This window comes from Panulirus ornatus, chromosome 18 (genome assembly GCF_036320965.1).
Source record: "Panulirus ornatus isolate Po-2019 chromosome 18, ASM3632096v1, whole genome shotgun sequence".
In the NCBI taxonomy this organism is placed as follows: domain Eukaryota; kingdom Metazoa; phylum Arthropoda; class Malacostraca; order Decapoda; family Palinuridae; genus Panulirus; species Panulirus ornatus.
In genome coordinates, this window is record NC_092241.1 from 47,336,631 (window position 1) to 47,351,551 (window position 14,921).

General features: G+C 38.9%; 1 protein-coding gene across 3 annotated transcripts in view; it reads right to left on the minus strand.

Annotated features, from left to right (window-relative positions):
- The window catches only part of LOC139755054 (USP6 N-terminal-like protein), a 335,539-nt gene that overhangs the window by 293,900 nt on the left and 26,718 nt on the right, over positions 1-14,921 (minus strand). Inside the window, exon 3 of one of the 3 annotated variants that reach the window (XM_071673060.1) lies at positions 4,767-4,823. The exons of the other annotated variants lie outside the window; for them this stretch is intronic. Coding sequence (XP_071529161.1) covers positions 4,767-4,823 — 57 coding nt within the window. The remainder of the gene's footprint in view (positions 1-4,766; positions 4,824-14,921) is intronic. 3 annotated transcript variants of the gene reach the window in all.

The following is a 14,921-nucleotide window of genomic DNA, read 5'->3' on the forward strand; positions in this document are numbered from 1 at the left end:
AAGGTTTTTGGAGCAATGAAGAATATGTGGAAGGAGACATCATTATTGCCGAGCAAAAATGGGTATGTCTGAAGGTATAGTAGTTCCAACAGTATTATAAGGTTGCTAGGCATGGGCTATGGATAGAGTTATATGGAGGAGGGTGGATGTGTTGGAAATGAAATGTCTGAGGTCAATATGTGGTGTGAGGTGATTTAAATTGGTATGCAATGAAAAGGTAACAGATGTGTGATAATAAGGGTGTGGTTGGGAGAGCTCATGAGGGTGTGCTGAAATGGTTTGGACATATGGAGAGAATGAGAGAGTAAAGGTTGACAAAGAGGATATATATATCAGCAATGGAGGGAACCTTGCTTTTATTCACATTCACTCCCAATTTCTTCCTTTCAAACACTCCCAAACTCAGTCACCAACTTCCGCAGTTTCTCACTCAAATCTATAACACCACTACTGTATCATTAGAAAACAATATCTGACTCACTTCCCACGTCATCTTATCCCCACAGAGTGCACATTCACCCCCTCTCCAAGACTCTTGCATGTACCTCCTTCACCAACCTATCCATAAATAGATTAAACAATCATGATGACATCACACACCCTTGCTGCATCCCAACCTTCCCTTGGCATCATTCACTCTCCTTTCTTCCCAATCATACATATGCTTTACATCTTTGATAAAAACTCCTCACTGCATCTAGCAGGTTTCTTCCCATACTGTATATTCTTAAGACCTTCCAAAAGGCAGCCCTATTAACTCTATCATATGCTTTCTTCAAATCAATAAATGCCACATACAAATCCATCTGTTTCTCTAAGTATTTCTTTAAAGCAAAATCTGATTCACATATCCTCTACCACTTCTGAAACCATACTGCTTCTCCCCATCTGATGCTCTGTACATTCCTTCACTCTCTCAGTCACTAACCTCCCATACAACTTACCACGCACACTCAACAAACTTATACCTCTATAGTAAGAATACTCATACTTATCCCCCTTGCCTTTATATATTAGCACTATGCACATTTTGCCAATCATCAGGCACCTTATAATGATCCATACACACACTGAAAATCCTGACAAACCAAACAACAACAGAGTTACCCCCTTTCTTAACAAACATGAACAGCAATAAAACCCACTTCAGCAGGCTTGTCATACTTCATTTTACATAAGGCTTTCATCATCTCTTCTCTCTTCACTAAACCACTCTCTGTGACAATCTCACTTTACATATCACCCCAAACCAAACACCCTAAGTCACCATCCAATCATCAAACATATCCAATATTCCTTCAAAACTAACTAAATCTCCTCCTCATTTGATGACTACCTCTTGCTTGTGGCTAAGTCTCTTTAAGAAACTTCTCATTCCAAAGAGGTCCAATATTTCCCTGTTACTGGATGAAGTGCAGCCTTGAAACTGCAGGAGCATCTTCAAAGAAAGTGCTCCAATAGTCATATAATCATCATAAATAATAATCTACATAAATCTAAGCTACACACCAAGTGCATTACAGAGAGATTCATAAGTAGGATGTATTGAATAGCCCAACTACAGCAATGGGGGCAAATAAAGGAAAGTACCTAAAACATGTGAGGACCCTAGAATAATGTGGTGGCCAGGCTGTCCAACCAAAAGTAAACAGGGCAATGATGTCACTGTGGGTTGGGAGTAGCCAATTGGCAGAAAGTGGATCCACATGTTCTTAGGCTGCTAACACTGAATGTATGGTTAGCAAAGGGTGAAGGGCTTTTAACCTCACATGAAAGCAAGGGGTTAGAGGATTCTGAACCAGGTCAAGTGATCTCACACAATATGCAATGCAACTAGAAATCATCACCCTGCAAGGATGATACACTGATGTTTTTAAATAAACAAATAAAACCCCTACATGTAGTTCCAGTAATAGGATTCCCTTGTTTACATATGGATGCATGACCTCCTTCAAGTGTAAATTTGCAGTATTAAACACTCTAAAGACCCTGATGGGGGGGCATCTCATGGTAAAATGAAATCACAGTTGGGTAGCTGATGGTGAACAGCCCATAACTGTTTAAAAAAAATAAACTGTAAATCTGTTTTTGGTCTTTCATATCATATTTTCATGTATTCATTTGTAAATAACAGTTCTATAATATCCAACATACTAATGATATCTTTTTTTTTCCTTTTTTTTTCTGCCGCTGTCTCCCGCGTTTGCGAGGTAGCGCAAGGAAACAGACGAAAGAAATGGCCCAACCCACCCCCATACACATGTATATACATACGTCCACACACGCAAATATACATACCTACACAGCTTTCCATGGTTTACCCCAGACGCTTCACATGCCCTGATTCAATCCACTGACAGCACGTCAACCCCGGTATACCACATCCCTCCAATTCACTCTATTCTTTGCCCTCCTTTCACCCTCCTGCATGTTCAGGCCCCGATCACACAAAATCTTTTTCACTCCATCTTTCCACCTCCAATTTGGTCTCCCACTTCTCCTCGTTCCCTCCACCTCCGACACATATATCCTCTTGGTCAATCTTTCCTCACTCATTCTCTCCATGTGCCCAAAACCATTTCAAAACACCCTCTTCTGCTCTCTCAACCATGCTCTTTTTATTTCCACACATCTCTCTTACCCTTACGTTACTTACTCGATCAAACCACCTCACACCACACATTGTCCTCGAACATCTCATTCCCAGCACATCCATCCTCCTGCGCACAACTCTATCCATAGCCTACGCCTCGCAACCATACAACATTGTTGGAACCACTATTCCTTCAAACATACCCATTTTTGCTTTCCAAGATAATGTTCTCGACTTCCACACATTCTTCAAGGCTCCCAGGATTTTCGCCCCCTCCCCCACCCTATGATATCATATGCACGTTATTTCTACTTGTTCTTTATCTACCTTTACATATCTATGTTTGTAGATAATTCCCTCATTGAATGATATAGAATGACATTATGCCCCTCCAATACAGTTATCAGAGTCATTAGAGAGCAATAAAAATCATCATGTATAATACAAAGAGTTTGTAGAATGCCATGATAAATATTGAAAAACATTTTATTTTCTCCAATATTTTTGGTCATATATTCTTTGTAAATTTCAAGTGGATGATGCACACAGTGTAATCAGATCCTGAGCCAAATTTTTTTTGTTGACAAAATACACATCACAGTAACATATGCACAAGTTCTTTGGATGATGTTCAACACACAATCAGAAAGCCAGTGTTAAGTGCTATAAAGACTTTCTTTTGTCAATGAAACTTTATCAAATAAAATAAAGGGAACGATGGTAAATACAAGGTCAGTGGCCAGTATGGGAAAGGAAATGAGGTACAAAGATTTAGGATCAAATGCACATATAGGGAAGCAAAGCATATGCCCTGGTAGTACTGCCTCATGACCATGCAACTCGTATGAGCATTGATTTCCTGTAGAGAAGTAGGAAGAAGAAAAAAAAAAGAAAGAGAAGTAGGAAAAGGAGGGAAAAAGGAAAGAGTAGAAAATGAGCAAAAATCTGATGAATAACATCAACTTTCTAAGGTGTTTGAGCATTCATGAAAGTAAGATTCGATAAGACTGAAAGACTCAAGCTTACCAAGGGGTAAGGTACAAATATTGATGTGTACTACATAATCCACCTACTCTGATCTGGAGTGTATGGTAACAAAGTAACCTTTCTTTCACTTTCCCAAATCAAAATGAATTAATAAGGTTTCACTGTATAATACATTATTGTTCAGTCAATAAATCAACATTACTGTTTACGAACAAACACACCATGACCATTTACACTAATGTATGAAATATCTAAGGTAAAAAGCATACAAGATTTTTTTTCATGCTTGTTCACCATTTCCCACATTAGCAATGTAGCACCAAATTGTGAAAATGACACACATACACCCTTCAGTAATGCAAACCTTTCATTCCCTTACAGGTAAATGTCTATTATAGTTTAAATGTGTGGTTATACTGATATAAGAAACTGTGGATGAGTAGTATGTCTATGTATATAGGTACAAATGGGTGATTCAATTCCATCTGTGAAAGTGAGCACAAGATCAAAAGAATATGTAATCTTACGTTAAAAAATTTCTATACTGTACAGAGAATGATGAATTACAAAACTTCAGGGTGTCCATAAGAATGTACATATGAATTTGGAATTCAGCTATATTTTCCTACTTGAACTAAAAGCTGAAAAAAATTAATAATCTCACAAAATCTAAAAATATTCGACAATCTAACAAACATAAGCAAAAGAAACAAGAATCTGGTATGTCTGTTGAAAGATAAGGAGTCAAACTTCCCTGCAATATTCCACTAATTAGCTATGTCCTAATTTTGGTCCATGCAAAAATATCATTATGCCCAACCTACTACACATTTTAAGCCAAGAACTTATGTAGATATCTATAAAAAGATATAGATCTGCTACTGAACTTTGACTAAGATATACACCAATGACCCTTCTAAAACTGTACAATCACAACATAAACTGTAACACATAGGAGTCCACCTATGTTTTAAAATTAATGGGGAATCAAGCAAACCAATCAATGCACACAGCAATTGCAAGCCCAAAAGAAATACCTGAAACAAAATGTATAAATAAAAAATCAACAGTGTGTAAAGTAAAACATTCTATGAGAAGGTGTAAAATTAGGAAACTTTATGGAAGTGTGTTTTTGAAACACTTCAAGGAGGTAAATGCAAAGTGGCAGAGACTGATAAAGTTTTACCCATCAGAGACCGGGAGTCTGGGTTCAGCATCTTCCGAATGTCCTGACTTCTGCGAGCTAAAGGGAGGCAAAGTCATTATTTAACCATTTGTCAGGGGTGCATAAATCTTAACGGCTTTACATAAATAGCAATGAAAACATTCTATTTATTTCCGAGTTACATATTGATGTAATTTCAATCCTATCTGCAAGACAAGAAGTCTTTCAAAAATATCTCATCACTGCTAAAATATCATATAAATAAATATCAAAAGTTATGTGGATTGAGCATTAGTGTGGTTTTACCTAAACAGTGTCTGAGAGTTTAGAAATGGCAAACTTGAACAATTCAACTGGTAAGATGGCTCTAATAAGGATAACATGGGATATTCTGGCATTGGAAAGATTCAAGTGTACCACACAATGAATAATGTGTAAGTGATGTAATGTTACCAAATCCAGTATTCCCCAGTTTTGGGTAAAAGTTCCTTCAAGCAATCAAGTATAAGTGGATATCAATTACCACTGGTTAATACATTGGAGTCTTCGCTGCTCACTTGCTGCCTAACAACCAAAAGCAGTCAACACCTGCACAAAAAAAAAAAAAAAATATTTCCAATATCATCTCACCTCAATATGCTCAACACTCAGTTCTTAGCAACAGCACTAGACTCTTCCTAACCAAACCACTCCATAACCAATGACCAACTCTAAAAGTATATTACAAAAAGTTACACCTGCTTCATACTTCAGCAACCCATCCTTAGAGATACTCCCCTCCCCTAACAAATACAACAGCGATAAAACAAATCCAAATTGAAATGACCAAACAAGCTCTGAACAAATACCTTCCCAACTAAGTATTGAACACCACTCCATCTGTCATATCCTCATCTAAAGCTACATTCCCAGGCATGTATGGATTATCTCTCTTGTTTAAGTTCCGGATATAACTCATCTCTCCAACCTTTCAAACACATATTCAACATTAACAAGACCACTAATCCTAAGATGACAACTCCTCAACTGTTATGCCCTCATCTCACAAAGAAGTACAGACTTCTTGAACTGTGGTCCCACCCAGCAGACATGGCCAGTTTACTGGGGACTTGAGGAGCCCCAAAGAAGGGCTTTTCATAATCAAATGCCTCTCCCACTTTGTCAATGCATCATCAAGAATAAATGAATGATGACCTCACTTTCTTTAAATAGAACATTAAGGCTACAATGTTACCTGAATCCTTCATAACAGAATTACAGTCTTAAGCAAATCAAAAATTCCTTCTCATATACTGTACTCTTCCCATCCAAACCACTCCATAATCAATGACCAACTCTACAAGTATATAAAAAAGGTTACACCTGCTTCACACTTCAGCAACACACACTTAATGATCCTCCCCTCCCACAACAAATAGTAGTTGGCAGGAAACTCTGAGAACATTTCACTAGAAATGCCTTCTGCCCGTGGCCTGTTATGAATGAGGCACTAAATACAAAGAAATGGCATCCCCTTGAGGCAGTTCTTTGAAGGGAATATGCATCAGATACAGATGGGCAGATAGGTATACTGTACATGCATATCAAATTTGAAGTATGTTATACTTTGAATAATTAAGTACCAATCTATGTAAAAAGTTATATCTAAAATGATGCATGACCACAAAAACATTCTTCTAGAGAACCCAAGCAGAAAATCATGCATTACAGATTAAGAATGGTGTTTCACACCTCTCTCTCATAGGTATTCACTATTTCCTACCTTAGTGATGTAGCACCAAGAACAGACAACTAAGCCTGAAAGAAAACTCCTCATTTGGCTCCTTCCTTTGCAATTCAATACTAAAGGAGGGGAAGATTTCCAGCCTCAACTTCCATCTCTCTCAGTCACCTTCTATGACACACAGGATATACATCTGAAGTACTTGAACAGATTAAGTAGCAGTAAGGATGCTACGCACCCCTACAAAAGAATCACCTTCACCTGGAACCACTCACCCTCCTTTCTTCATACTCGCACACATGCCTTACTCTCCTGGTAAAAACTCTCCCGTTTCTTGTAGCTTTCCTCCAAAACCACATTTCTGTAATACCCTCCAAAAAGCATTTTTATTAACCCTATTGAATGCCTTCTCCAGATAAATAAATGCCAAATGCAAATCCCTGCTTTTCTTTAACATATATTAATGATAATACACAAGAGAAATGGGTGATAATCCATGAATTCCCATCGTTATCACCACTCATATATGTTATGAACATGTATCCATGACCTAACATTCAATGACTCCAGTGCAAGGGTTCCCTGACTTACGAACACACATTCTTATGAACAAGCTCCAAAAAACATTTATTCCCTTGGCCTACATCCAATCCATTATCATAAAAACCACAAACCACTTAAATGTGCACTTTTTTCAATAACTGATGCTTACTATAATGTTCGATTCACATCTACTTTAGAAGAATTTTCATATTCATTTCTATTATACTTTCTTGCTATCTCCCACGTTAGCAAGGTAACGCAAGGAAACAGACGAAAGAAATAGCCCAACCCACCAAAATACACATGTATATACATAAACGCTCACACACGCACATATACATACCTATACATTTCAACGTATACAGACATATACACACACACACATGTACATAATTCATACATGCTGCCTTCATCCATTCCTGCCGCCACCCCACCAAACATGAAATGGCACCCCCTCGCCCTGCGTGCACACGAGGTAGCACAAGGAAAAGGCAACAAAGGCCACATTCATTCACACTCAGTCTCTAGCTGTCATGCGTAATGCACTGAAACCACAGCTCCCTTTCCACATCCAGGCCCCACAGAACTTTCAATAGTTTACCCCAGACACTTCACATGCCCTGGTTCAATCCATTGAAAGCACATCAACCCCAGTATACCACATCGTTCCAATTCACTCTATTCCTTGCATGCCTTTCACCCTCATGTATGTTCGGGCCCTGATCACTCAAAATCTTTTTCACTTCATCCTTCCACCTCCAATTTGGTCTCCCACTTCTCCTCATTCTCTTCACCTGACACATATATCCTCTTGATCAATCTTTCCTCACTCATTCTCTCCATGTGACCAAACCATTTCAATACACCCTCTTCTGCTCTCTCAACCACACACCTTTAATTACCACACATTTCTCTTATCCTTTCATTACTTACTCGATCAAACCACCTCACACCACATATTGCCCTCAAACACCTCATTTCCAACACATCCACCCTCCTCTGCACAACCCTATCTATAGCCAATGCCTCACAACCATAAAACATTGTTGGAACCACTATTCCTTCAAACATACACATTTTTGCTCTCCGAGATAAACGTTCTCGCCTTCCACACATTCTTCAACACTCCCAGAACCTTCGTCCCCTCCCCCACCCTGTGACTCACTTCCGCTTCCATGGTTCCATCCGCTGCCAAATCCACTCCCACATATCTAAAATACTTCACTTCCTCCAGTTTTTCTCCATTCAAACTTACCTCCCAATTTACTTATACCTCAACCCAACCAAACCTAATAACCTTGCTCATGTTCACATTTACACTCGGCTTTCTTCTTTCACACACTTTGCCGAACTCAGTCAGCAACTTCTGCAGTTTCTCACTCGAATCAGCCACCAGCGCTGTATCATCAGCAAACAACAACTGACTCACTTCCCAAGCCCTCTCATCCACAACAGACTGCATACTTGCCCCTCTCTCCAAAACTCTTGCATTCACCTACCTAACAAACCCATTCATAAACAAATTAAATAACCATGGAGACATCACACACCCTTCTTCATACTTGTACACATGCCTTACATCCTCGATAAAAACTTTACACTGCTTCTAACAACTTACCTCCTACACCATATACTCTTAATACCTTCCACAAACCATTTCTATCAACTCTATCATATGCCTTCTCCAGATTCACAAATGCTACACACAAATCCACCTTATTTTTCTTCCTAAAACACAAATCCACCTTTTTTTTCTTCCTAAGTATTTCTCACATACATTCTTCAGAGCAAACACCTGATCCACACATCATCTACCACTTCTGAAACCACACTGCTCTTCCCCAATCTGATGATCTGTACAATGTCTTCACCCTCTCAATCAATACCCTCCCATATAACTTCCCAGGAATACTCAACAAACTTATACCTTTATAATTTGAACACTCACCTTTATCCCCTTTGCCTTTGTACAATGGCACTATGCAGGCATTACGCCAATCCTCAGGCACTTCACCATGAACCATACATACAATGAATATCCCCACCAACCAGTCAACAACACAGTCACCCCCTTTTCTAATAAATTCTACTGCAATACCATCCAAACCCACCGCCTTGCCGGCTTTCATCTTTCACAAAGCTTTCACTACCTCTTCTCTGTTTACCAAATCATTCTCCCTGACCCTCTCACTTCACACACCACCTAGAACAAAACACCCTATAACTGCCACTCTATGATCAAACACATTCAACAAACCTTCAAAATACTCACTCCATCTCCCTCTCGCTTCACCACTACTTGTTATTACCTCCCCATTTGCCCCCTTCACCGATGTTTCCATTTGTTTTCTCATCTTACGCACTTCATTTACCTCCTTCCAAAACATCTTATTATCTATTTTCTTTTCATTTTGCTTTGTCGCTGTCTCCCGCGTTTGCGAGGTAGTGCAAGGAAACAGATGAAAGAATGGCCCAACCCACCCATATACGCATGTATATACATGCATGTCCACACACGCAAATAAACATACCTATACATCTCAACGTATATATATATATATATATATATATATATATATATATATATATATATATATATATATATATATATATATATATATATGTATATGTCTGTGTATATATATATATATATATATACACAGACATATACATATATACATAATTCATTGTCTGCCTTTATTCATTCCCACCGCCACCCTGCCACACATGAAATAACGAACCCCTCCCCCCTCATGTGCGCAAGGTAGCACTATGAAAAGACAACAAAGGCCCCATTCGTTCACACTCAGTCTCTAGCTGTCATGTAATAATGCACCGAAACCACAGCGCCCTTTCCACATCCAGGCCCCACACAACTTTCCATGGTTTACCAAGACGCTTCACATGCCCTGGTTCAATCCACTGACAGCACGTCAACCCCGGTACACCACATTGTTCCAATTCACTCTATACCTTGCAAGCCTTACACCCTCCTGCATGTTTAGGCCCCGATCACTCAAAATCTGTTTCACTCCATCTTTCCACCTCCAATTAGGTCTACCACTTCTCGTTCCCTCCACCTCTGACACATATATTCTCTTTATCAATCTTTCCTCACTCATTCTCTCCATGTGCCTAAACCATTTCAAAACACCCTCTTCTGCTCTCTCAACCACACTCTTTTTATTACCACACATCTCTCTTACCCTATTATTACTTACTCAATCAAACCACCTCACACCACATATTGTCCTCAAATATCGCATTTCCAGCACATCCACCCTCCTCTGCACAACTCTATCTACAGCCTACGCTTCGCAACCGTATAACATTGTTGGATCCACTATTCCTTGAAACATATCCATTTTTGCATTCCGAGATAATGTTCTCGACTTCCACATATTCTTCAACGCTCCCAGAACTCTTGCCCCCTCCTCCACCCTATGATTCACTTCCGCTTCCATGGTTCCATCCGCTGCCAAATCCACTCCAAGATATCTAAAACACTTTACTTCCTCCAGTTATTCTCCATTCAAACTTACCTCCCATTTGACTTGTCCCTCAACCCTACTGTACCTAATAACTTCGCTCTTATTCACATTTACTCTCAGCTTTCTTCTTTCTCACACTTTACCAAACTCAGTCACCAGCTTCTGCAGTTTCTCACACGAATCAGCCACCAGCGCTGTATCATCAGCGAACAACAACTGACTCATTTCCCAAGCTCTTTCATCCACAACAGACTTCCTACTTGCCCCTCTTTCCAAAACTCTTGCATTCACCTCCCTAACAACCCCATCCATAAACAAATTAAACAACCATGGAGACATCACACACCCATGCTGCAAACCTATATTCACTGAGAACCAATCACTTTCCTCTCTTCCTACACGTACAAATGCCTTACATCCTCGACAAAAACTTTTCACTGCTTCTAACAACTTGCCTCCCACATAATATATTCTTAATACCTTCCATAGAGCATCTCTATCAACTCTATCATATCCCTTCTCCAGATCCATAAATGCTACATACAAATCCATTTGCTTTTCTAAGTATTTCTCACATACATTCTTCAAAACAAACACCTGATCCACACATCCTCTACCACTTCTGAAAACACACTGCTCTTCCCCAATCTGATGCTCTGTACATGCCTTCACCCTCTCAATCAATACCCTCCCATATAATTTACCAGGAATACTCAACAAACTTATACCTCTCTAATTTGAGCACTCACTTTTATCCCCTTTGCCTTTGTACAATGGCACTATGCAAGCATTCCGCCAATCCTCAGGCACCTCACCATGAGTCATACATACATTAAATAACCTTACCAACCAGTCAACAATACAGTCACCCCCTTTTTTAATAAATTCCATTGCAATACCATCCAAACCCGCCGCCTTGCCAGCTTTCATCTTCCGCAAAGGTTTTACTACCTATTCTCTGTTTACCAAATCACCCTCCCTAACCCTCTCACTTTGCACACCACCTCGACCAAAACACCCTATATCTGCCACTCTATCATCAAACACATTCAACAAACCTTCAAAATACTCACTCCATCTTCTCACATCACCACTACTTGTTATCACCTCCCCACTAGCCCCCTTCACTGAAGTTCCCATTTCTTCCTTTGTCTTATGCACTTTATTTACCTCCTTCCAAAACATCTTATTCTCCCTAAAATTTAATGATACTCTCTCACCCCAACTCTCATTTGCCCTCTTTTTCACCTCTTGCACCTTTCTCTTGACCTCCTGCCTCTTTCTTTTATACATATCCCACTCATTTGCATTATTTCCCTGCAAAAATCATTCAAATGCCTCTCTCTTCTCTTTCACTAATAATCTTACTTCTTCATCCCACCACTCACTACCCTTTCTAATCTGCCCACCTCCCACACTTATCATGCCACAAGCATCTTTTGTGCAAGCCATCACTGCTTCCCTAAATACATCCCATTCCTCCCCCACTCCCCTTGCCTCCTTTGTTCTCACCTTTTTCCATTCTGTACTCAGTCTCTCCTGGTACTTCATCACACAAGTCTCCTTCCTAAGCTCACTTACTCTCACCACTCTCTTCACCCCAACATTCTCTCTTCTTTTCTGAAAACCTCTACAAACCTTCACCTTCGCCTCCACAAGATAATGGTCAGACATCCCTTCAGTTGCACCTCTCAGCACATTAACATCCAAAAGTCTCTCTTTCGCGTGCCTATCAATTAACACGCAATCCAATAACGTTCTCTAGCCATCTCTCCTACTTACATACATATACTTATGTATATCTCTCTTTTTAAACCAGGTATTCCCAATCACCAGTCCTTTTTCAGCACATAAATCTACAAGCTCCTCACCATTTCCATTTACAACACTGAACACCTCATGCACACGAATTATTCCCTCAACTGCCACATCACTCATCACCTTTGCATTTAAATCACCCATCACTATAAACCGGTCTCGTGCATCAAAACTACTAACACACTTATTCCGCTGCTCCCAAAACACTTGCCTCTCATGATCTTTCTTCTCATGCCCAGGTGCATATCCACCAATAATCACCCATCTCACTCCATCCACTTTCAGTTTTACCCATATCAATCTAGAGTTTACTTTCTTACACTCTATCACATACTCCCGCCACTCCTGTTTCAGGAGTAGTGCTATCCCTCCCCTTGCTCTTGTCCTCTCACTATCCCCTAACTTTACTCCCAAGACATTCCCAAACCAGTCTTCCCCTTTACCCTTGAGCTTCGTTTCACTCAGAGCCAAAACATCCAGGTTCCTTTCCTCAAACATACTACCTATCTTTCCTTTTTTCTCATCTTGGTTTCATCCACACACATTTAGACACTCCATCTGTTTCCCCTTTTAGAAATACAGAATAAAATACAAGGAGGGGAGGGTTTCCAGCCCCCCACTCCCGTCCCCTTTAGTCGCCTTTTACGACACGTGAGGAATGCGTGGGAAGTATTCTTCTCCCCTATCCCCAGGGATAAATTATCTTATTGTCCCTAAAATTTTAGGACAATACAATAGCTAATACATTATTACACTCAGGTATAAGTATTTACTCTATTTTTATGCATTTTCTATATTTTCTGATGTATGAACAATTCAACTTATGAACAGGGTCCTCCCGTATTACTGAAAAATATCATAAATACATTTCATATCTATATAACACCTGAAAGAACATATCAGGAATATCCCCATATGCCATAAATTAATGATCTTTCATAGAATAAAAATCCAAGACAATGGGTGCTTGTAGAAATTTTTTCAGTGGAAGCAGAGCTAAAAATGCATCAGGGAACTTGTTCAACTAGCATTATCAATAGAAATAATCATCTTTAATATCCAATAATAAAAAAAATCATTAATAAAAAAACATTCTACAAGAAATAGTACTATCTGACATATCAATTAACTAAACTTATCCCGAGATCTGTATACAAATAAGCTGTCACTATAAACTGCTGAGTGATCTATCCACATTCCTCTGGTGACTTGCCCATGATGAAACCTAGTCCGAGTTTGGTGACTTTATTAGTAATGAAAAATTATTATCATTTGCAATGTGAACTGATTGGTATATACATCAAATAAAGAAATGTTATTTTCTCAATTTCTATGGAAGGGTGTGACCCTTCTTACATCCATATGGACGCATATGTCCAACACCCTTCAGTTAAGGTGCTAACCATATTTCATCATTTCACTTATCATATCACACACAGAAGACATTTACCATATCACAACATAAATCATACACAAACTCAAGGAGTTGACAAACTTGTCAATAAAATATACAACCTAAACTTGAGCTCATCACTTAATGACTTTGTAAAAACTAGCAGCTGTACACAGGTTAAACATTGGGTCTTCAGCAGTACATATGTTGGCTGTATAAGGTTGTTATGGATTAGCATATGACAATGGCATTAGTTTTTAAAAGAATTTTTTTCAGACTGTTCCCAAAGACATATTAGTTACATTTTTTGCAGGCACTAAAAATGAGAGGCATAATTAGTCATACACTTCCCTCTCTTGCCTAGGATATTCAACAGCTCCATAGAATATCCAGCAGCTCTAAGATATCCAGCAAGAATTGGGAAAAAAGACAGAGCCTACTTAAAAACTATATGTAAAATCTATATAGATAAAATCTGTTAGTGTCTATATTGAGAAGATAAAACCTGTCAAATGGAAAAACTTCAAATTTTCAAAGTTTCCCAATAAATGACTGATTTTCATGGATTCAGTTTTACTACTCCAAATGAAAATGTGGCAACATCCCATCATCATCATAAAAAAAAGTGATCTTTTTTTAAACCTCTCAACAGACTGTTCTTTTCAAACTCATCACCACTCTGTACTAACTGTTCGAAAAGTTATGTTAAAAATTATAAGAAAAAGGCTGGCTATTTCCCCTTCAAGTATCCTTGCTCATAATGAGGTACAATCTGGGTAAAATGGACACAATGATGCCTCACAACCACATGAATACTGATACTTTTGCTCAACTCTCCATCCACTCTTATGCATGCATCTGATCCTCCATAGGAGGCTTCCACAATATTCAACAGTTGTTCCCCTAATCCATATATCCTTAACACACCCAATAAAGCATTCTATTAGACTCTGTCATATGCTTTCTCCAGACCCATAAAAGTTCCATACAGCTTCTTACCTTTGCTTGATACTTTTCCACATTCATTCCCACTACAAAAATGTAATCTGCACATCACCTAACTTTCCTAAAATCACCTTGTTCCTCACTTATTCTGCAATCAGTCACTTCCATCACTATCAATCAAAATTCTTACATAAACTTTTCCTGGTATACTTAAAAACTTCTGTCTCTTCCTATCTCTAATGCCCATTCTCTAGAAACTCCCT